The sequence below is a fragment of the Clarias gariepinus genome, chromosome 15 (genome assembly GCF_024256425.1).
Source record: "Clarias gariepinus isolate MV-2021 ecotype Netherlands chromosome 15, CGAR_prim_01v2, whole genome shotgun sequence".
Taxonomy (NCBI): Eukaryota; Metazoa; Chordata; class Actinopteri; order Siluriformes; family Clariidae; genus Clarias; species Clarias gariepinus.
This window is the reverse complement of record NC_071114.1, coordinates 2,923,098-2,948,202: the sequence shown is the minus strand read 5'-3', so window position 1 is coordinate 2,948,202 and position 25,105 is coordinate 2,923,098. Positions and strand designations below refer to the sequence as shown.

Genomic DNA, 25,105 nt, shown 5'->3' with positions numbered 1-25,105 from the left:
TAGTGTGGTGTAGTGTAGTGTGTGGCGTAGTGTGGTGTAGCGTAGTGTTGTGTAGTGTAGTGTGTAGCGTAGTGTGGTGTAGTGTAGTGTTGTGTTGTGTAGTGTAGTGTGTGGCGTAGTGTGGTGTAGTGTAGTGTTGTGTTGTGTAGTGTAGTGTGTGGCGTAGTGTGGTGTAGCGTAGTGTTGTGTAGTGTAGTGTGTAGCGTAGTGTGGTGTAGTGTAGTGTGTAGCGTAGTGTGGTGTAGCGTAGTGTTGTGTAGTGTAGTGTTGTGGGTGGCATAGTATAGTGTGTAGTGTATTTTTGTGTGTGGTGTAGTGTGTAGTATAGTGTACTGTGTGGTGTAGTGTATTTTAGTGTTTAATGTAGTGTGTAGTGTATTTTTGTGTGTAGTGATGTGTGTAGTGTAGTGTAGTGTGTAGTGTAGTGTAGTGTGTAGTGTAGTGTAGTGTGTAGTGTTGTGTGTAGTGTTGTGTGTAGTGATGTGTGTAGTGTAGTGTGTAGTGTGTAGTGTGTAGTGATGTGTGTAGTGATGTGTGTAGTGTAGTGTAGTGTGTAGTGTAGTGTAGTGTGTAGTGTAGTGTAGTGATGTGTGTAGTGTAGTGTAGTGTGTAGTGTAGTGTGTAGTGTAGTGTGTAGTGTAGTGTAGTGTGTAGTGTAGTGTGTAGTGTGTAGTGATGTGTGCAGTGTGTAGTGTGTAGTGTAGTGTAGTGTAGTGTGTAGTGTAGTGTGTAGTGTAGTGTGTAGTGTTGTGTGTAGTGTTGTGTGTAGTGTAGTGTAGTGTTGTGTGTAGTGTAGTGTAGTGTAGTGTGTAGTGTAGTGTGTAGTGTTGTGTGTAGTGTAGTGTGTAGTGTTGTGTGTAGTGTTGTGTGTAGTGTTGTGTGTAGTGTAGTGTAGTGTGTAGTGTAGTGTGTAGTGTTGTGTGTAGTGTGTAGTGTAGTGTGTAGTGTTGTGTGTAGTGTAGTGTAGTGTAGTGTGTAGTGTAGTGTGTAGTGTAGTGTGTAGTGTTGTGTGTAGTGTGTAGTGTAGTGTGTAGTGTTGTGTGTAGTGTTGTGTGTAGTGTAGTGTAGTGTAGTGTGTAGTGTAGTGTGTAGTGTTGTGTGTAGTGTAGTGTGTAGTGTAGTGTGTAGTGTAGTGTGTAGCGTAGTGTGTAGTGTTGTGTGTAGTGTAGTGTGTAGTGTTGTGTGTAGTGTAGTGTGTAGTGTTGTGTGTAGTGTAGTGTGTAGTGTTGTGTGTAGTGTAGTGTACACACAGCACTGGGAGAGGCTCAGGAGGTTAATGAATCTCTGCCGTGTGTCTAAATAATTCATTATTCTCATTTTCAACAGCAGTTCTATTATTTTTTATATATTTTTTTATAAAGAAAAAAGTTTACAAACTTTACTGTGTTTCTCTAAAATAAATGCCAGACTGTTGGACATGCAGTGGGATTTGGAAGTGAGACTGCAGGGTACAAACTGTGTAGTTAGTTGGAAACCCTCATAAAAATAGTTTTCTGTGATCAATAATAATAATAAAAAACCTTATTAATTTGATATGGTTCAACTTTGTTACAAGAAAAAAGAACAGTATGAAAAATGCTTTAATTAATACTCATTATTTAATTACTACTGCTCAGCATTTCACAAACCCACAGCTTTTTCTTCTTCTTTTTATTATTATTAAAATAAAATGATTAAAATTTAAATAGTTTAGATTTCTTTTCTTTCTTTCTTTCTTTCTTTCTTTCTTTCTTTCTTTCTTTCTTTCTTTCTTTCTTTCTTTCTTTCTTTCTTTCTTTCTTTCTTTCTTTCTTTCTTTCTTTCTTTCTTTCTTTCTTTCTTTCTTTCTTTCTTTCTTTCTTTCTTTCTTTCTTTCTTTCTTTCTTTCTTTCTTTCTTTTCTTTCTTTCTTTAAAATCATCCTGCTATTCTTAGTCTGTACTTTCTCGAAGGACAGCATATTAAAAAGCAACTCTGTGAAATATAACCTTTGTTCCTCCGGGACAGAAAAAACAAATTGAATTCAGCCGTGTTATTAGTGATGCTGTTAGACAGATTGTTTTCTGCGTCCGCTCCTGACTGGAGAGATAAAAAGAACACAATCATGCGCTCGGCCTCGTCAGAACTGGACCAGAACCTGAGTTAAAAGACCAGAAACGAATGACAACAACAGGATCTTAACACTACGAATAAAATGCTGTTTCCCCGAGTGATGCAAAATACTAGCAAGACATCTCATCAGTCCAGAGTATATATTAAAAGTTTATTATAAATGTTATGTAATAATATACTGTTATACAGTAGCATAGCGTATTAGAAAGCTCGAAGGTATTAATAGTTTTTTATATAAAGTAGCTCCAGCAGTCGTGTTCATTAATATTAATGTGTCATTTGTTGTTGTTTCTATGATAACTGCAGGTACAGAGATTGCTTTATATGATGTAAGACTATTAATAAACTGATTAAAGAACTTCTGAGAGCTTTCTTTAACACTTGGACACAGTCTTGGTTATGATTGATATTTCTTGTTTTTTTTTTATTTAAATAGAGAGAGAGAGTGAGGGGCCAGGCCAGTGGGATATTAGTAGCTCCACCCTACTAATGGCTCGCTGTTACTGTTTTAAGGGAAACAGACTGACGGCTTTCCTCAAATTCCTTCTTTTTTTTTTTTTTTTTTTCAAAAAAATTTACGTTTGTCTGGTCCTGAAAAAATTAAATCTCTACTCCACTGGAAAAATTCACACTGAGCAAAAATAATGAGCCTGTCCAAGTACAGTATGTCCCCTAACTCACTTTAAACTCACTCCATAGAGAATGAAGTGCATTTTACAATAGAGAGGTAAAAACTGCCTGTCTTTTGTCTCTCTTTTTCCCGATGCTTGCACAATTTAGCACGTACCCTCACAGCTCCGAGACTGTTGTCATTCAAATCAATCCAAGCGATCACGTCACATGCTCTGTGTCTGTGTCTCTGTGCTGTTCAGAGGCGCTGCAGTGGGGTCAAGCCACGCCCCCTCCACTCGAACCCAGTGTCAGTACTTATATCTTGAGAACCGTGTGGGCGGAGGAGGGAGGAGGGAGGAGGGTTTTGCCCAATTCACAAGATCGTCACCTTTTAAACTACACATTATATTATTACCATTTACTGTTTACTTTTGTACATAATGTTTTTATTCGCTACGGTCAATAAGCATTTTGTTGGTTTATAGGACGGACTTTAGCATCCCAGCACGTGATCGAACTGTAAATACCCTGCAGTAAATACCCGGGCAGTCGTGTTTTTCCTCCTTGCTCCCTCCTCGGGTTCTCTAATCACCTGGCAATAAAAGATTATTACTGAGACAACGGGCTGCTCCTTTAGAGCTGAAACAAACAGAGAGAAATAACTGCTTATTAAAATGGTATGTGTAAGTGTGAACCAGTCCGCTGATGTTACTGCTGTCCTAAATTTCTCTGATTTCCACTCCACGAGCACGCCGCAGCCCCGAGCATGGCAGGAGACTCAGGTTTCCAACAGAGGTGTTTAAATTGCTCATTACTGGTGAGAAGGGAAATTCGAGAGAGCGATAATATTGCTGCGGAAACTAAAGAGACGCGAGGCACACAACACTAAATACTGAATACAGGGTACACGGTGCACTAATGTGAGGAAGCGAGTGAGACGTGCGATGGGACGAGGCAGAATTAGTTTAGGGGGAAAAAAGCATGAAATTGTTTTAAATGGATGTTCGTTCTGTTGTTGCACTTTGTGTAGAAATGAAGGAAATCTGGAATTAAAAGAACTAGAGGCAGGGTAAGGCTGAATAAAACGGGGAACAGCTTGACGTCTGACTTCTTCCCCAATGCGCTGTGTTTTAAAGGCGTTTTTTTTCTTTTATAAAGCTGTTTTTCATGGCGTATGTTTTTAAAAGGAGACATCACCCACTCACTCACTTATGTAAAAAGCAAAAGTGCATCAGATAAAAACTGTGCAAAGATTTTAATAAAGATTTAAGGATTAAAAAAAAAAAAAAAAAAAACCTCTTCAAAGAGCCTGTGACTTTCCTGGAAGCCGTCACGGGCTGGAGGCCAAGGCTAGCCGTCTGTGAGCATCCTGTGTGTGTACAGCTGGGGAGAGGGAGGGACACCGGGGTCTGCTGGGGAAGAGCTTTTTAATATACAACTGGCAACCTAACAAACCTGTTAGCTCTCAAACTCACAGGCTTGATTTTTTTACTTGACACGAATACATTTACCTGCTGCTTTTAAAATAATGCATGCAGGAGGAGTTTATTGGCTCTCGAGCCCTTTTTAATGGGACGCACGATTTAGGCCCTTAATCATCGGATTATCAGACTGTTTTTGTACCATTCACAGGTTTACAGGTTAATGAGATGAATGTTTTGCAGAAGGAGATACTGCTTAGAAAGATTTTGTTTTAAAAGTAAACCTGATTGGTTCATATCTGAACTACTCAGTGTAGTCTACTGTATGATTGAAGATTGGCAGAATGAATAGTTTTTAAACTCAATTACACATAATGCCTTTGAGACTGACTGGCAGATTTATAACCTGGAAATCAGCTGGTAATTTAGTTGTTGATCACGTTGTTGATCAGGTGAGATGACGAGGGAGACAACACGCGAGGGTCTCGGGCCGAGTGTCTCACGTGAGAGGGGTCAGGGGGTAGCTCAGTGGTTAAGGCATTGGACTACGGTTCAGAAGATCCCAGGTTCAAACCCCACAACCACCAAGTTGCCACTGTTGGGCCCTTGAGCGCAGCCCTTAACCCTCAACTGCTCAGATGTATAATGAGATAAAAATGTAAGTCGCTCTGGATAAGAGCGTCTGCCAAATGCCTAAATGTAAATGTGAGAGGAGCAGACGGGCTTGTGAAGGCTGCAGGAGAGATGTCTGTAACCCTGCTGCGTGTGCAGTATAGTTTAGTAGTTTTTGTAAATATTTGTGAAACACTACATCAGATCAGGTATCTGGCAGGAAAACCCTCTGAGTTCCCTCTCAGCCTCATTCTGACACCAGGGTTTTCCTGCTAGCCCTAAAAATAACTTTTAGTGAAAATTCTGTTCGGCATTTATCGTTGCCAAAATCAAATCTTTGCTCCACTTCATGGCACAAAACTCACATTGAAGATTTATTTATTTATTTTTAAATCCTTTAATACTATATTGAAATCTTTGCACAGTTTTTATCTGATGCGCTTCTGCTCTTTACATAAGAGAGTGAGTGGGTGATGTCTCCTTTTAAAAACATACGACTTCTCACCTGACTCGCTGTGACGGCTCACACTCCTTCACTCCTAGTTTTTTCCTCTTAAATGCATCATTTTCATATTTCCGTGTGCAAACTTCTTGTACACCACATTCAGAAGTAATACATCATTCCTTTTTTTTTCATCTATTTATATTTTCCAGAGAATGTTGCTTAACGCAATGGCCACGTATTAGCCCTCCTTCACAGTAGCGACAGAGTTAAGTGTTTTAATGCTGCACCTCGTGGCTGTAATTAAAGTTTAAATCAAACTCTGGTTCGACCTTTTGACCTCGTCCTACCCACTGAGACACAAACGTATGATCCGCGAGAGACGTGACAGAGCGCGTCTCAGCTTGTACATGCACAGCTTTATTCTGCAGCAGTGAATTATTTATACGTTTACTGTGACACAGAGCCGAATATACCGCAGTGGAGCAGATATACACTGAACACGTGTACTGTGATAGGAAGACATGCAGTGACAAGGCTGGTCCTGTTCCTCCTGGCCTGGAGATGTGTTCCAACAAAAATATCCTGTTGGGTGAAATGTTTTCCTGTGTGTCTGATTTCAGCACCTGGAGATACGTACATTACAGAAAAAGTGACTTGAAAAAAGAGTGTGAGATGAAAAAACCCAAGTCTACACTGTCTCCGCCCTGGTGGTCGGACACACCCAGCACAGGGAAAGCGCTTCTTAAAATGCTTTAGTTCAGCATGGCATCTGGTCCTGATCTTAATCAAATGATTTATTTTATTTGACTAAATTTATACGTTGGTCTCACTTTCTTTATGTTTCATGTTTTTTTTGCATTGATGGCAATCTTTAGAAGAACGTCGGTGTTGATGGATGAGGCTCAGCGCTGTACCTCCTGGAATGTCACCCTCCAAAGTTTACTTTTTGTCCTGTTAGGGTGTTAAGAGTCTTATAAGCATAAAGACCTGAAGATAAGTTCTGAAGTTAAACCCAGAGATAATAGCACTAATGGCATTGACACTTTGTCCTAGTCTGTTAAATGTAAAGCTGTCCCAGTGTCATGGTGTGAAGACCGGGACACACAAGGGCCATTCGACAGGTACGTCAACAGCGTCTGAGTAAATCTGTTGTGTTACGGATATTATGGAGGGATGGTAGATGCTTTAGATGCCTGTCTAGAAAAAGGCCAAGTGACAAACACTCCCATCAGCACGGGTCAGATTGCCAGGTCTTACATTTCTTCATTTCTTCAACAGCAGGAGGGGGATAATGCAGGGTTCCTCAGCGTGAGTGAGACAAGGTGCAGAGAAGAGCAGTCCTGTGCCATGTCTGATCGATATAAAGCTCTAATACTGCAGTATTTTTCCTATAAATTTTAATGCTAAATAACGAATGCTAATTCATTTTCTCCATATTAAATGTGACAGAACATAGCAGCTCATCTGGAATAGTGTCATACATTTTAATCAATCTTATTAAAGCTTATTTATTCAAACTTTTTTTTCATCAAATTTTCAGCTTTCAGTTCCTGCGCTGGAGGCAACGTCTCTCTTCAGCCACCATAAACACAAAAACTACACACAGGACTTCTAAAAAGGAAATGATTGCAGGGGACGTCCTCTGTCCCGGTCCTGCCCGAGCCACCCTGTTAAACAGACTGTGGACTGGCGTGGACCACGGGGACCTGGCCTGTGGACGCTGTAGAGTTTTAGCCCCTTCACTGAAATAATTCCAGCCATGCATACATTAGTCATACATTTTATGGACGTCATTACAGCACAACCATTCTCTACACAATTAAATGTATTTTTAATGTCAAATCGCCTGGTTTAGACAGCGGTTACTCTGTAATTATGTTCATAAAAGGTCAACAGGGTCATTATCTTTAATATACCATATCTATCTCAACTGAGCAAATGAACTCACGTCAGTGGTTCTCGGCTCATTTTACTGTTCTCTCAGCCGCCTGATTAAACTAATCAGCCAATTAACATCCATTTTTGAAATAAAGTGTGTGAGACAGAGGTCGAGAACCACTGATATATTTATTTTTTTTGTATGATCGCATTTTACCAGCTACTAGCTGGCGAGAAACAGGATTGACCAATCAGAATCATGGAAACCCATTTCTGTTAGAAAGGCGGCTCAGAGATGAGCTCACAGGTTCACAGGTGCTGAAGTACGTTACCACATCCGGTACCACATGCCGAGAAAATTATCCCATGCATCTGGGTTTCTAAGAAGAGATTCTCATTAGCGTCTCATCTGAATCGTTCTCAGTTGCAGGTATTTGTGGCAACGTTATCAACATATCAAGACTAACTGATGATGGAGCGCGCCTTAATTGATTAATTAAACAAATCCGCCCTCGTCGCTGCCGGTGCCGTCTGTCATCTAATCCGAAATTCTAATCCCCATCTTCATCAGGTGGATCTTCATCGTTCTGCTGCTAAACGGAATTAAACAGAAGACTGAATGTGTGAACCGTACTCATATTTCCACTTAGTTGGGGTGTTATTTGTGGACTGATAAGCTGTGTTTATTGTCTGTAACTGAAATTAGCTCTTAATGCCTGTGAGCGAGGATGATCAAGCCTGAGTGTGTGCTGCGGGTGTAATTGCATTTGCATGCTAATGGATGTGTCTCAGTCTCCCTGAAAGGTGTCAGTGTTTTAAGCATAACGATGAGGCGCACGTCGTGGGAAAATCTCTTTCTCAAGCTCACAAATGAACTTCTACATCTTGACGGATGGCTCTGTTTGATGTTGCAGTAAATGGATAAGCCTCTAATTGTCTTCCCTGACTGCATCTGACCTCTCATAAACCCCGTCGATGCTTTGATGCTTTTGGATCTTCCCAATACACTTTTTTTTAAGGTTCCTCGGTTGTTCTTTACCCACCTCTGTATCACCCCTGCTTTTAGTGCTGACTGTGATGTTCAGTGTCTGAGTGCGTTCTGGTGTGGAAGCACAGTCATGCTTAGACCTGATGGAAGGTGCAACTGGTGTAGAACCTGCGGTAAATACTGCAACGGTGTATAGACATCTACTGTATAGCAGAGCTTTGTGATTTTTAACCAGGTTTTGAACTCGCAGCTTTGGAAACCTGCTCAACTCAACATGTCATTGACCCTGTAGACTGTCAGGTGGTTTCTGGGTCTTAGAGGACAAACCTCACTGTAGGAGAAAGTCTAAGCTAAAGGGGTATACAGTGGCAAGAAATAGTACAACAAAGTTGTGGCCATGTTAATTTGGTAACGTGACAGGTGTTGGGACAACGTTGGAAAGTCAGATTGTGAAAGTTAGAAGACATTGATGAAATGACCTTGGAACAGCATTGACTACATAATGGGATATAACTTGGACAAATGTTGGACAAAGACAAAGCAGATGAGCTACTTCCGTAATATTTCTGAAAGGAAATGAAACGGAGAGGAGACATTCCAACAGTTTGCGTGACATGAGATGTGCACAAGCTGTGTGTGGGAAGCTGTTGTATCTGTCTTAATCTCCAATCAGAATTCTGAACCCTGTTAGAAACCTGGAGTGTGAATGTGGTCGGACGTTGTGTGAATGGATGTAAATCTGATAAACGTATACGTAGTGTCTGATGAGACTCCACCCACTTGCACAAGTCTATCTTTATGAGTCCATGGAACTGAAATGAGCTTCTCAGGGGACTGCCGTTGTATTGTCTTATAAAGTTGTGTTGTGGTATTGAACATTGTACATTTAGTGTTCTTGTGTGCAGTTTAAGCAGCGTGATGACTTCTTGGTTGATGATGTCAATTTATGAAATTGTTACCAGATGATTGTTATTTTCTTTTTGTTTTATCCTTAACCCTCATCTTCAATTTGCCTGAGATGGCAGTATGTAGAAAGTCTTTCTGTATTAGCAAGCATTGTGAAGTGTGTGTGTGTGTGTGTGTGTGTGTGTGTGTGTGTGTGTGTGTGTGTGTGTGTGAGCTTTAGTAATTTGCTTTAAATTAATCTCTTCATTTAGCATATACAGCATTTATTTTTGCCAGTTTGGTTATTGGTAGTGTTACTATATCTACTTTATTGTAGATGTCATCATTATATAAAGTATTCTAGTGTTACTCCCCGTGGTTGATGGTTAAAGAGTTTGTAGAAACAGTTAAAAGGTTTAAACTAATAATAATCTGATCTGATCTTTAATGTAATCAGTGATATTATTATTATTATTATTATTATTATTATTATTATTATTATTATTTGAGGTTGAAGCCCACGTACATGTCTGTGTGTCTCTCTGTACAGCAGAACTCTCTGTCTAACTTATTAATACAAAGAAATCCCATTCTGCATTTTAGTGCATAACACCGGCCTCTCAGTTCGGGTATTTCGCATGACATCACCTCGGACTGCTGCGGATATGTTTGATCTAATGACCCGCGTTTTATTCCATAGTGGCGCTTTACATTACAGCCTGTTTTTAGGACCAAGGTTTCAGAACATACAGTATGAGACAGACTGGTTTTAACTTCCTGCAGGAAGAATAAACATACTACATTGATCTTTGCATTCATCTTTGAAGGTTCAGTTTTTGTTGTCTGATTTCCTTTTTTTGGAATAAGCCATGCTGTGTCATGCTTTTGCTTCTGTTTCTGTTTCACTTTAAACGGAAAAAGTGCTAAATTAGTAAAAAACAAAACAAAAAAAAACCGCTATATGCTGTGACAATGTGGCACCTACTGTAACTGCTCATAATTTAACTTCTGCTTAACATTTTGATTTCATTTATGGCACAGGTTTAACTTCTGGCAAAACAAAGTACTGGCAAAGTTTCATTAAATTCTGTCCAGTCAGTTTTGTGTGATGCTGTGACAAAATCTGGCCAGACAGACATAAATTTTCCTGAAACTGGTTTCTGGTCCTGCAATGTATGAAACATAAAGATAGACAGACATCACCTCCTGGCTGCCCCACCTACAGATACAGTGGGACAAAAAAGTATTTATTCAGCCAACAATTGTGATGAGAAAAAGATGAAAAAAAAAAAAAAAAGATCAGAGATGCCTGTGATGGAAAATAAGTATTTGGTCAATAACAAAATTTCATCTCAATACTTTGTTATGAAACCTTTGTTGGCAATGACAGAGGTCAAACGTTTTCTGTAAGTCTTCACAAGGTTTTCACACACTGTTGCTGGTATTCTGCCCCGTTCCTCCATGCAGATCTCCTCTAGAGCAGTGATGTTTTGGGGCTGTCGCTGGGCAACACGGACTTTTAACTACCTCCAGAGATTTTCTATGGGGTTGAGATCTGGAGACTGGCTAGGCCACTCCAGGACCTTAAAATGCTCCTTATGAAGCCACTCCTTTGTTGCCCCGGGCGGTGGTGCGTTTGGGATCATTTCCATGCTGAAAGACCACTGATGGAAGGAGGTTTTTACTCAAAATCTAACGATACGTAGCCCTATTTATTCTTTCCTTTACACAGATCAGTCATCTTGATCCCTTTGCAGTAAAACAGCCCCAAAACATAATGTTTCCACCCCCATGCTTCACAGCAGGTATGGTGTTCTTTGGATGCACCTCAGCATTCTTTCTGCTCCAAACACAAAGTTCTATTTTGGTTTTATCTGACCATATGACGTTCTTCCAATCCTCTTCTGGATCATCCAGATGCTCTCTAGCAAACTTCAGGCAGTCCTGGACATGTCCTGGCTCTCTGCAGGTCATTCACTAGGTCCTCCGTGTGGTTCTGGTGATTTTTGCTCACAGTGCTTGTGATCTTTTTGACCCCACGGTGTGAGATTTTGCGTGGGGTCCCAGATGGAGGGAGATCATCAGTGGTCTTGTATGTCTTTCATTTTCTAATAATCGCTCCCACAGTTGATTTCTTCACTCCAAGCTGCTTACCTACTGCAGATTCAGTCTCCCCAGCCTGGTGCAGGTCTACAGTTTACCATCTACAGTCTACCTTTGACAGCTCTTTGGTCTTGGCCAAAGTGAAGTTTGGAGTGTGACTGTTGTAAGGTTGTGGACAGTTGTCTTTTATATTGATAACGAGTTCAAACAGAATCCATTAATACAGGTAACGAGTGGAGAACAGAGGAGCCTCTTAAAGGAGAAGTTACAGGTCTGTGAGAGCCAGAAATCTTGCTTGGTTGTAGGCGACCAAATACTTATTTTACTGAGGAATTTACCAATGAATTTATTACCTACCTCACCTACAATGTGATTTTATGATTTTTTTTTCTTATTTTGTCTCTCATAGTTGAGGTATACCTATGATGAAAATTACAGGCCTCTCTCATCTTTTTAAGTGGGCGAACTTTCACAATTGGTCCTTGACTAAATACTTTTTGCCCCACTGTATTTAGAGTGAAACCTCTGAGACAGTGCAGCAAGCCCCAAAAAAGGGCTTCTACGAAAGTAGGAAGGCACACTAAGAAGCATCATTAGATACATTACATCTCAAAAAGAGAGCCACATTAGCCAAAGCAGAAGCCTTAGAAGCTGCAGTGGAGCAGGAAAATGATGATGAGCTTAGCAAAGTAGAGCCGTCACATGATGATCCAAATATACAATACAAGAGCATGCTATCAGAAAGACTAGTACAAGTCTCCCTGTGCTGGAGGGTCCTTTCTACGATGGTGCTCATTTCACTAATTTATCACCTCAGTATGATGCAGCCACCGCCACGCAACACCAAACTGATGAGGAGGGGAAGGAGTGTAAAGTGTGTAGTCTTCAGCAGGTTATTAAATCTCCCACAAGAGCACTTAAGCTTGAAAACAACAAGACACTCCCAAGTATGTTACAAGAGACAAATAAACACTTCTCCTTCCAGGCACAACAGAGTTATGTCTGTTCACTCAAGTTACCACAAATAATGTGTGAGACAGTGCAGATGCCTTCCAGTGTTTGTGATGGTGGCATCACTCATAGATGGGCGATCGATGATCCTCGCCAGCGCTATGGCATCGCTCATAGATACCCCAGATTATACCAGCTACACTCAGGAAGAGAGCCTACCATACCTGACTTTGTGAGATGTATTGCTAGGCGTTATTATAGAGCATGGAGGGTTCCCTTCATAAACGTCCTCAGATCTCAATCTTACAACTAGTGAGTGGATGGGTTCGCCTGTGGAGATCATTCCTGTGCAAATCAGTCATACACAACAGGAAGTTGTATGAAACCGACTGAGTGAGTACTACTGTAACCTGGTACTGTACAGTTGGGGTATCTATCTGGTTTACTTTGGGCCATTATTAGAAGAGCTGGGAACATCTGGAGCCCGCGGTGTAAATACTACTAAGGAGGCTTCAGCACATCAATGAACTTATTTAGTCGATTTATGATAAATATTTCCACATTTTACATAAAAAACATACACAGTACTGTACATGACAAACCATAACTTAATATAAAACAAAAACAAAGGTGCTCACAAGAATTGAATCGTTTGAGGCCCAAGTACAGTCTATGTGCTCAGAATGTTCCACCACACCAGTGAGGGAGCATATCAATCTTCACTTCATAATAGACTCACACTGCACCAGTGAGTGAAACAGATGTTCTGTCTTCAACATGTACAGTCAATAGCTTGGCTCACCACCATTCACCTGGAATTGGCTCTTTTCACTTTCTGAAGGTTTTCGCTTCAGTTTTTGATGTTACCCTAAAGTTCCACACTAACAAACAGGTAAACAGGTTACACAGGTATCATACTGTGTAAAATCGAGAACTCAATCTTTCATTAAAGGTTAGAGAATGGTCCAAAGGTATCAAACAGGGACAAAGAGAGGTTGAGAGAGCTTGGCGATCTGCATCTCAAACTCCAAGCAACAAATGAGGTGATTTGCTGGATCTTATTCACCTCCAAACTCCTCGGGTCATCAAACCAGTGGTGCAGAATACATAATGACCAAAATACATAATGACCAGAACTTTAGTCTCCTGGCAGTCTAAGATGAGTGTTTGGGCAGAACAAGGAGGCACACAAACAAGATCTTCAGAGAGCTATTGCCTACTACTTCCTGTTGAGTTAAAATCCAAGAGTAATGTTGGTTCAGGAAAGTAGAACCTGCTGCAGAGCAAACCTTCGTCTGAATGAGGAAAGAAAGGCATTTCTAAAGCTGCATGGAATTGGTTAAAAGTGCTGCAGATCCAGGGCTCACATAGCAAAGGATTGTGACAGCAATATTAAGTGTGTAGAATGTGGAAGTGATTCTCATGTTTCAGCTCTGAATCTGGGGCTCTGGAGCACAGCAGGGAAGATGTTCACAGCCCTGCAGAAAGTTCTGTGTGTACCCTAATCAACAGAGGGCCTTTCAGGACGCTCATGCTCGAAGAGATGCATCATTCAAGCAGATCCGCTAGCCGACAGGAAGATGCATTAAATGATGTAGGGGTGCGTTCAAGTCAAACCGGGACTTGTGATGAAAAAGTGATTGTCATTTACGGGAGGCCTCAAGCACAGTACGGTGATGAGACTCTTAGCCGCAATAAAACGTTTGAATGTTTCATTGTACATCCGTGAATGATGATCCTTGTCAAGGTAGCTCAGAGCTCACAACGTCTGATCCTTGAAAATTGACAACGCCACCTTGCAGAAGAGACCCATCTGTTTAACATACAATCCCAATACAGTTCTAATCTCACTCCAAAACATTTCCACATGTTTTTGTCATGATAGGAGTTCCTGGGAGGCCATTGTTTCAGCCATGAAACAGACAGGCTTGGTGTCCAAGCATTACTGAATCACTGGGATAAGTGCATTAGTATATCAGGGGATTATATAGAGAAATAAACTGAGTTTTGTTATTCAACACAATCAAAAGTCTCGCTTTGACTCGAACACCCCACGTATTTGGACCAGATTTTGTGATGGAGGAAATCTTCAGAGAGCTCCCCTGTGCAGAGAATGACCTACATGTTGGCCAGATGCTCCGGCCCTAACGTGAAATGCCACTCTGCAGACATTCTCATCCTCATGGGAGGAAGGGCTGCTCCAGATAGTCTGTGCTGCTGCTCCTACCTGTGCATCACCACGCACCTTCTCCATGTTCTGAAAAGATGACACGTCCCATCCCAGTGGCCTGTCTGTCACTGAGCACAGGTCCAGTTCCAAGCCATGTTGGTTTCTCGTTATAGGGGTGAGTGGCCATCAGAGGGGCCGTTTACAGGGGTGAAATAAGACAACAGTTCTGTATACAGCAGTACAGCCGGAAAACATCCGGTACCAGGATTTGGGAGAGAAGTTTCCAAGGAACCATGGGATTCATTCCAGATAAGGTCACTTTATGGATCTGTTTAAAGGCCATGCATTTAATCAGACTAATCTGTGCATTATCATTCTCTTCATGCTGGAGATTTAGCTCCCCAATCTAGCAGACGGTAAAGTGGGAAAATCCTTTAGGATGAAGCGTCGTTGCCTGTGTGAGAGTGTGAGAGTGTGTTTCAGCTGTCTGCTTGTGGTGGAGGATTCACACAAAGACTCAGTGAGTTGTAAGGCTGAGAGCTGGCAGGTGAAACATTGAGTTCTGCCTTGTGCTCCATGTCTTGCTGATTTTTTTTATTTCCCATCCAGCCGACCCCCACCCTTCTCTCACGGAGTCGACAAAGAGAGAGAACTTTTTCAGCTCTGAATTCTGTTTCATCCGAGAGAAGCAGGGAGAAAAAACTGATGCGTAAACACATTTATCCCTTACTATTAGATTTGTTATTTAAACTTATTTGATCAGTACTCCTGCCACACCAGGTGTGTGTGTCTGTGTGTGTGTGTGTGTATGTTTCCCAGTTTGCTGAAAACGAATATCTGCCACTCATGCTGATCAAAAGTCCTGCTGAAGAGACTGATGGTTGACAGTTGCATCAGCAGTAAACAGGGAAAAGTTGTGTTTCTCTTCATTTGCCACCTAAACTGTTGGTAGCTAGGTTATGTTAACCATGTGTGTGTGTGTGTGTGTGTGTGTGTGTGTGTGTTTGACAGGATATACGAGAGAGAGATAGACCCTTCTGAGATGGCTTTGACTGCAGGAAGCAGCATTTGGCTCGGACAGCACAGCTACAGACACGGACTCTTCAAGGTAACGCCTCACACTAGACTTTATTCCTGATGGATTACTGCATAAACTTTCGGGTATTCCTAAAACAGTGGAAAGATGAAAGATGAATGTAAATACAGCGGCGCGCCAGCGAGTTCTTGATGTGAAATGTTGTATTGTGAAGCGCATTGTTCCATAGGAAATAATGTAAATGCATGTAATCCGCTCCAGCTACACAAAAATATTATCGATTTCCAACATTATAATCATATTTTTTTGCAAATAAAAAGAATAAAAACATTGACAAAAGACACATAAATAAAGTAAAATCTAAAATAAATAGACTTTAAACCTCACTCAACCTTAATTTATAATTCCTCTCGGCACCGGCTGCTTTAAGAAACCAAACTGAAAGCGGCTCAGTTTTCTTCTTGTAACCGTCATTCTTGCCACCGTTCTTGTGACCCCTGGTGCTGCGTCTCACTAAATCTTACACAAAAGGCAAAAACAAATAAAAAAACTCAATAAAAATGTAAACTAGCTTTACTTTCTGATGCGAACAAGTTTTAAATGGACGTACACGCGCCGTACATCACGTTCAGGTCGGCTCGGTTCGTTCACTTGTATGTCTGTATGCCGAGGTAAATTTCTTGCAAAATTTCAGTTCTTAAGGTGAAAATTTGAGAGCCGAGGTAGCACTACATCTGTGTACATGATACCGAGCTACACCTGGCCCACCGCCGGGGCTTTCCATGGTCTTCCATGCCGCTGCAGTTTGGATACCCAAAGTATTTTAAGCTTCAGAAGAACGATAACGATCTCCTGACATTATCATCATATTCTCAATATTACAGAAAAATATTATTACTGTCCACATTGTGACTGTCACCATGGCATAGTGTTAGAAGAAAGAGTAAAGCGTTTCCAAATCAAACCTGACAGCTCTGACTCTGAATAACAGTTACAGCGTTCCTGGGTGACCCCCAGCACATCCTCAGTACCGTGTAGTGGAATATTTTAAATCCCCTGATACGGTTTTCAATTCCTTACACCAAGTCATTGTGTAGCGCAGTCTGAGAGATCAGGTTTTTAATCACGGACAGGACTGTGTAAGGCCGTACATATCTGACGTTTGATTTAATGACATTATATTGTATTATTTTTAAACACATGAGCCTGATTTGTGGATAGAGAGGGAGAGCTCATCACCTTATTGATTAGAGAGACACCAGGCACAGGGGGTCTGAGGAGGAGAAGGAGGAGGAGGAGGCGGAGAAGGAAGAGGAGGAGGCGGAGAAGGAAGAGGAGGAGGCGGAGAAGGAAGAGAAGGAGGAGGAGAAGGAAGAGGAGGAGGAAGAGGAGGAGGAGGAGGAAGAGGAGAAGGAAGAGGAGGAGGAGGAGGAGAAGGAAGAGGAGGAGGAGGAGAAGGAGGAGGAGGAGAAGAAGTAAGAGGAGGAGGAAGAGGAAGAGGAGGAGAAGGAAGAGGAGGAGGAGGAGAAGAAGTAAGAGGAGGAGGAAGAGGAAGAGGAGGAGAAGGAAGAGGAGGAGGAGGAGGAGTAAGAGGAGAAGGAGGAGGAGAAGGAGGAAAAGGAGGAGAAGGAAGAGGAGGAGGAGGAGAAGGAAGAGGAGGAGGATAAGGAAGAAGAGGAGGAGGAGGAGGAGGAGAAGGAAGAGGAGGAGGATAAGGAAGAAGAGGAGGAGGAGGAGGAGAAGGAAGAGGAGGAGGAGGAAGAGGAGGGAGAGAAGAAGGAGAAGGAGGAGAAGGGACAGGGGGAGGAGAAACAGGAGGAAGAGGAGGAGAAGGGACAGGTGGAGAAGAAGGAGGAGGAGGAGAAGGAGGAGGAGGAGAAGGGACAGGGGGAGGAGAAGGAGGAGGAGGAGAAGGGACAGGGGGAGGAGAAGGAGGAGGAGGAGAAGGGACAGGGTGAGGAGAAGGAGAAGGAGGAGAAGGGACAGGAGGAGGAGGAGAAGGGACAGGGGGAGGAGGAGAAGAAGGAGGAGGAGGAGGCTCTTGTGTGAAATTTGACTTGTATGTAAAATGAACCATCATCCAGTATTGTTTATGTGACCGTTAGAGTGGATTTTCGCTGGTGTTTATCAGAGGTAACTCTCTGATTGCTCCTTGTAAGCCCCGCCCCTTTTTCTCTTTTTTATACCTGTCATTTGGCTTACATGGGACTCCTTTACTTTCCTTCAAGGTCAAAGGACAATATCCTGAAAATGTTCATAAACTGTATAGCCAAAGATATTTTACCAAAATAAAACAAAGCAGAACATGAAGGAGTATAATAAAGCTACAGTTATCTGTCTGAGTTAATACATTACAGATAATGTTATATTAATGATAATAAGACAAATAATAAGTTAAAACATTGTTTGTTTGCTTGGCTTGGTTCCCTGATCCGGTCAGTGCCGAGCAGAGCTGCAGGATTTGGCATCAGACACATCCACTCGTTATTTTATTCCAATGTTATATTTGCCATTTATTGATGGATATTAACACGTTTGTATAAAATCCCGGGGTTATAATTCGTCTGCGTCAGGGCAGGTGTGGTGAGAGCGAGGCTTCCGGCCGCACTGTGCTCCACGCTGCCTCCGTCTGAAGGTCTCGGAGCAGGAGCTCGTTAGGATGGCGTTAAACTCACTGAGTGTAACCGACAAGGTTCTGGAAGTTCCGAACGTTTCTCTACGCCATACACATCAGACGCTCTGTGTAATGCCGTGGGCCGTGTGTGTGTGTGTGTGTGTGTGTGTGTGTGTGAGAGGCTGAGACTTGCTGCTCCTGCGTGACTTCATTTGTGGAACAAGCCCAATAAAGAGCCCGATTACTGTCTGGTTGTTTTTGTGTAGAAACCCAGATGACTATTGAAGCACTTTACGTGAGCCTGAAAAATAAGAGCCTTGCTGAATAATTGGCTACACAGTGATTTACTCCAGCAGAGCAGATCCTCGGTGTGAGCTTTAATAGACCGCATTTTTCTTTTCTCTAAAGACGTGTAGAGAAACTCCATGCTTCAATGAAAGGCAGATTGAAATTATAATTGTGCTTACACGGCTCACTACCAGGGCCTGTTTTTATTTTTTATATTTATCTAATACACATGCAGTTCTGCAATATTGTTATTATTTTGATTATTAATATCATCATTCAATAATACTAATATAGTGAGAAAAATGAAGGTGGTTTGAGAATTGCTGATCTACAGTGTCTACAGGACCGTGCAAGTGCAGGTCACCCAAAGTACAAAGTACAAGTTGTGTGTGTGTGTGTGTGTGCTGGGAGTTGGTGGCCATGCTTGGAGGCCACACTATGTTCACTCTGCAGGATTCACTGTGGGTAGACGGAGCTTCAGATTCCTGTAATGAGACGTGATGTATGACCCTGAGAGATGGCAGAGTGTAAAGTTCAGCTGGGTGAAGCAGACGACCCACCGGGCTCGAAGTGACTTTGGTCTTTTAGCTTTCTTGCTACATTCACCATTCTTATGGTTGGTGTATACTATGGAGGGATGAAGTGCTTCTATCACTCCTGCAGTGAGTATCTACAGTAACTGCGAGCGGCTCCCCCTGACCCATGACCTTTGCACTCAGTAGTGGTCGTCCTACAGGAACAGATTGTAACTGTTCAACTAGTCACTGCTGATACCTTGTCATTGTCTTCAGGACAAGGGTCCATGTCCTCCCACTGCCCTACAGAATGTTCACGGAGATGACACAACGGATGAAGAAGGAAAACCAGTACAGAAGACAACCCTCACAGCAGGAGACCATTAACTGGGGATTTCAGAGTGGATTTGAGAGTTAAGCTCTACACTGGTGCACGTGCATGGCTGGTGTTTAGGACGATGTTGAGTGGTACCACTGTGTAGAGGGAGACTCTGTACCGTTCATAAAAAGGCTGTCCACTTTTGCATTACTTTTGGTACAGTCCCCGTATCTCATGCAGACACACACACGTAAAGGGGTTGGGCTGTTGGCAGAGGATGATTACTTGGACCAGGACTACGTTGCACCTTGATTAGTCTTTGGCTAAACTCATCGTAATGTCTTAAACTATGTTGAATTTTATCATCAATATTGTTTAACAACATTTGAAACTAGTGTCTGTATCTAATTGATTTCCACTGAGCGATGTACAGTTAGGGCTGGGCTTTAGCTGCACGAGGCTAGCACAGCACCTGCTTTGGAGGTTAATCCCCTCAAATTTAAGTTTTTAATACTTTGTTATATGTTTTTCAGTTCCAGGATGCTGTTACTGTATAGATCACCGAAATAACAATTATGTTCTCAAAGTCCAAACATGTACAGTCCTAAAGCTGCAGATAACAGTCTAATTCAACTTACAAACAGTAAGAAATAAAAAGTGTGTTTATTACGGTATGTATAATAAATAAATGTGTTCAGTTATTAGTGATATTTGACACTTGATTGTATCCGGGATATATTACTCGATCCGCTGATGTTCCACACTTTACTAGTGAACATGTTATATGACTGTTCTGTGTAGCTGTGGACGCGGCTGTTTGTTGTACAGTAGGTTTGTCTCGGTCGAGTCTGTTCTCTCCTAAATAAGGTATCAGGTCTAAATCCAGACTGGTGAACATTTCAGCACGTATTTCTTCTTTATAATACTTTTTGCTAATCTTAGAATAAAGAGTTTTGCAGCATCGAAATGATTTTTTTGTTGCTGTTTTTCATTCAGAGTGTCTCCAGTGTGTATCACGTCGTGCACTTTACCCACAATTCTCATTCTCGTCCTCCTTTAACTTTCCCTTCTGTAATCCGAACACTTTATGATGCAAAGCACGCTGCATGGACAGCGCTTAAATGATGCACTTTCATAGCCTTTAGCTATATTTACTGTATATATGTGTGTGTGTGTGTGTGGTTATATTATTTGAAGCTATTCCCGTCGCTGTAATGTGGTGTGAATTGCATGAAACATATTGCAGCATGATTGTTTGACACCCTGTTTAATACGGCGCTGTGGAATTTGGGATACGCCTCTGAGCAAAGACCGCTCTTACACCATTACATCACTTATTTTATTAGCTGTTTGCATGACCTCATTAAGAAGTGCAGGAGTATAATGATGAAATCTGGTATCGCCTGCTGAACGAGCGGCACCTTCACCCTCGCTGCTCGCTGAGCTAAACAGCTAGACGCGGAGTCGATAGACAGAGGGGGAGTTTTCATGCTGCTTATCAAATTGTTTAATGAAGATATATTTATATTTATTACTGAGCCAGATCCATAAACCATCTTCTTACTGTATTTCCACTCACCAGTCCCATTGTTCCACCATTTTGTATCTTTCTGTCTTGGAGAAATTGGTCAGCAGAGACGCTGCTCAGTGTGTGTGTGTGTGTGTGTGTGTGTGTGCTGTAGATTAGACCATCAGACCAGCCTTTTTTGTTCTGCATGTGCAGATCCTTTCACTTTTGCTCCCTCTCTCTGTCTGTACTGATGAGCTGATTGCTGCGGCCGCTTTTGCAATCATCGATGATTGTGCTTTGTTCTGCAGTCACTGCATGTCCACTTCCCAGACTTAATTGTTGTCTGTCAGAAACTTTTTACCCGATACCATTTTTATCCTATCTTCCTCAATCCAGACGCAAACGTTTTAAAATCCGCATTGGTATAAAATAACGATGGGAAGAAGTAAAGCAGAGCCTTTAATGGGAAATGTTTTCACAGTTTATTTTAAGGAATGCGACTTAATCTTTTTTTTTCTTTCTCTCCTTCTGTCTTTCTGTCCTACTCTCTCTGCAGGGCTCTATGCAAGACGTCAAATTTGTTTTTTCTCCAAATGGCTACATTATGCAGTGTCCCAGCCTCAATCGCAGTAAGTGGATTTCAATCAATCAACAGTTTACATGTCTCCACCCTACACCCGATCACACGAAACTGAATTATAAACTGTAAAAAATATCACTGTCGTGTGTAATTCACTCAGTGAGTAGCTAAAGGCACAGAATGTACAATGGATTCTGCAAATGATATTCGTTTTGCATACATTATCCTCCTGCAGGTCCAGTAACACCAAAAAACGTTTTAGATCAATTTTTTTCAGCTCACTGTAAAGAGAAGAGCGCGAGCTTAGCGTGGCCTCTAATCACTGGAGCGCGAGTGAATGTTAAACGGTCCGAGGTGGCGGATGGAGCTCAGAGTGTCTGATGTTTATTGACCAACCCAGTACCGCTGCTTGGAAATGCATCGCAGGACTGAATTAGCACGGTCTATTAGCCGCAGTTAAATCACCAGCAGGAAGTCTTCCGCCCGCTGTACACAGTCCCAATTATTTTATTTAAATTAGTTAAGATTCAAGAATTGTATTCGTCACATAATGTACGTGGTTGTACAGCATAGTGAAATGTAACTGCAACAAACTCCAGACAGTGCAGATTCGTAAGAACAATTGATAAATAAATAATAATGAGAAGAATAAAGGAATAAGTAGGTTAAAAATAAACATAAGACTATGCTACATGAGCTACAGGTTCATGTCACTGTTTTACAGTATAAACTGTAATCTAGGCAACATTTTGGTGGAAAGGAGACACGGGTATAAAAGGAAGCTTTGCAAGGACATAGAGACACGTGAGGTCATAAATTCACGTACGGGGCAGAAAGGAAAGTTGGAAACGGTCAGGAGGACAACGGCAGGGGCGGAGACGGCACCAGGAGATGAAGTCAAGATCATTACAGTACAAGTTCTGAGAAGGAACAGTGAGGAGATGAGAGGGAAACACAGGCACATCATATACACATCACATACACACATCACATACACATCATATACACATCACATACACATCATATACACATCATATACACATCACATACACATCACATACACATCATATAAACATCACATACACACATCACATACACATCACATACACACATCACATACACATCACATACACATCATATACACATCACATACACATCATATACACATCACATACACATCATATACACATCACATACACATCATATACACATCACATACACATCATATACACATCACATACACATCATATACACATCATATACACATCACATACACATCACATACACATCACATACACATCATATACACATCACATACACATCACATACACATCATATACACATCACATACACATCACATACACATCACATACACATCACATACACATCACATACACATCATATACACATCACATACACATCATATACACATCATATACACATCACATACACATCACATACACATCACATACACATCACATACACATCATATACACATCACATACACATCACATACACATCACATACACATCACATACACATCACATACACATCATATACACATCACATACACATCACATACACATCACATACACATCATATACACATCACATACACATCACATACACATCACACACACATCATATACACATCACATACACATCACATACACATCACATACACATCACATACACATCACATACACATCACATACACATCACATACACATCATATACACATCACATACACATCACATACACATCACATACACATCATATACACATCACATACACATCACATACACATCACACACACATCATATACACATCACATACACATCATATACACATCACATACACATCACACACACATCATATAAACATCATATACACATCACATACACATCACATACACATCATATAAACATCATATACACATCACATACACATCACACACACATCATATACACATCATATACACATCATATACACATCACATACACATCATATACACATCACATACACATCACACACACATCATATAAACATCATATACACATCACATACACATCACATACACATCATATAAACATCATATACACATCACATACACATCACATACACATCACATACACATCACATACACATCATATAAACATCATATACACATCACATACACATCATATACACATCACATACACATCACATACACATCACATACACATCACACACACATCACATACACATCACATACACATCACATACACATCATATACACATCATATACACATCACATACACATCACATACACATCACATACACATCATATACACATCACATACACATCATATACACATCATATACACATCATATACACATCACACACACATCATATACACATAACATACACACATCACATACACATCACACACACATCATATACACATCACACACACATCATATACACATAACATACACACATCACATACACATCACACACACATCATATACACATCACACACACATCATATACACATAACATACACACATCACATACACACATCACATACACATCATATACACATCATATACACATCACATGCACATCACATGCACATCACATGCACATCACATACACATCATATACACATCACATACACATCATATACACATCATATACACATCACACACACATCACATACACATCACATACACATCACACACACATCACATGCACATCACATACACATCATATACACATCACATACACATCACATACACATCATATACACATCATATACACATCACATACACATCACATACACATCACACACACATCACATGCACATCACATACACATCACACACACATCACATGCACATCACATACACATCATATACACATCACACACACATCATATACACATAACATACACACATCACATACACATCACACACACATCATATACACATCACACACACATCATATACACATAACATACACACATCACATACACATCACACACACATCACACACACATCATATACACATAACATACACACATCACATACACATCACATGCACATCACATGCACATCACATACACATCATATACACATCATATACACATCATATACACATCACACACACATCATATACACATCACACACACATCACATGCACATCACATGCACATCACATACACATCATATACACATCACATACACATCATATACACATCACATACACATCACACACACATCATATACACATCATATACACATCACACACACATCATATACACATCACACACACATCACATGCACATCACATGCACATCACATACACATCATATACACATCACACACACATCATATACACATCACATACACATCACATCACATACACATCACAGGCACATCATATACACATCACATACACATCACATACACATCACATACACATCATATACACATCACATACACATCACATACACATCACATACACATCACATGCACATCACATCACATACACATCACAGGCACATCACAGGCACATCACAGGCACATCACATACACATCACATACACATCATATACACATCATATACACATCATGTAACGGTGTACAGAGAGCCACAGGCACATACCTGTACTTTACTAGCATTCATGCTGCAGCTTTTTTGCTGTTTTTTTACTTGATCTCTAAAATACTTATCTACAGTATTACACCTGTAACAGAAGCCACACAGCTCTGGTGTACAGTATCGTACAGTATAAGCCTCAGAAATGGTTTGGGCTGAGTTTCCTGGTTAAGTGGACTGTAGCATGATGATACAGCAGGTACTGTACTGTAAGTGTCCTGAGATTAAAGATTTACTGTAACGGAGGACACAAGGGAGCCGACACTCGATTTAAGTTGTGTCCAATATATCACCCATTTGCTAATCAGGTACACGTTAGCACATCACTTAGTGTTCCAGCTTTAAAGATTAGAATATTAACTCAGTCGCTGACTGTGGTGAGGCGTGAGCGTTTGGCTGAACCACTAAAGCCACTAAAGAGTGAAGCAGCTCCAGTCAGAGAGGCAG

General features: G+C 41.1%; 1 protein-coding gene across 3 annotated transcripts in view; it reads left to right on the top strand.

The window, feature by feature from the left end:
* The window catches only part of LOC128543324 (protein kinase C-binding protein NELL1-like), a 209,475-nt gene that overhangs the window by 66,621 nt on the left and 117,749 nt on the right, over nucleotides 1-25,105 (top strand). For all 3 annotated transcript variants that reach the window (XM_053513714.1, XM_053513713.1, XM_053513715.1), the window contains 2 exons: nucleotides 15,167-15,263; nucleotides 20,994-21,066. In XM_053513714.1, coding sequence (XP_053369689.1) covers nucleotides 15,167-15,263; nucleotides 20,994-21,066 — 170 coding nt within the window. The remainder of the gene's footprint in view (nucleotides 1-15,166; nucleotides 15,264-20,993; nucleotides 21,067-25,105) is intronic.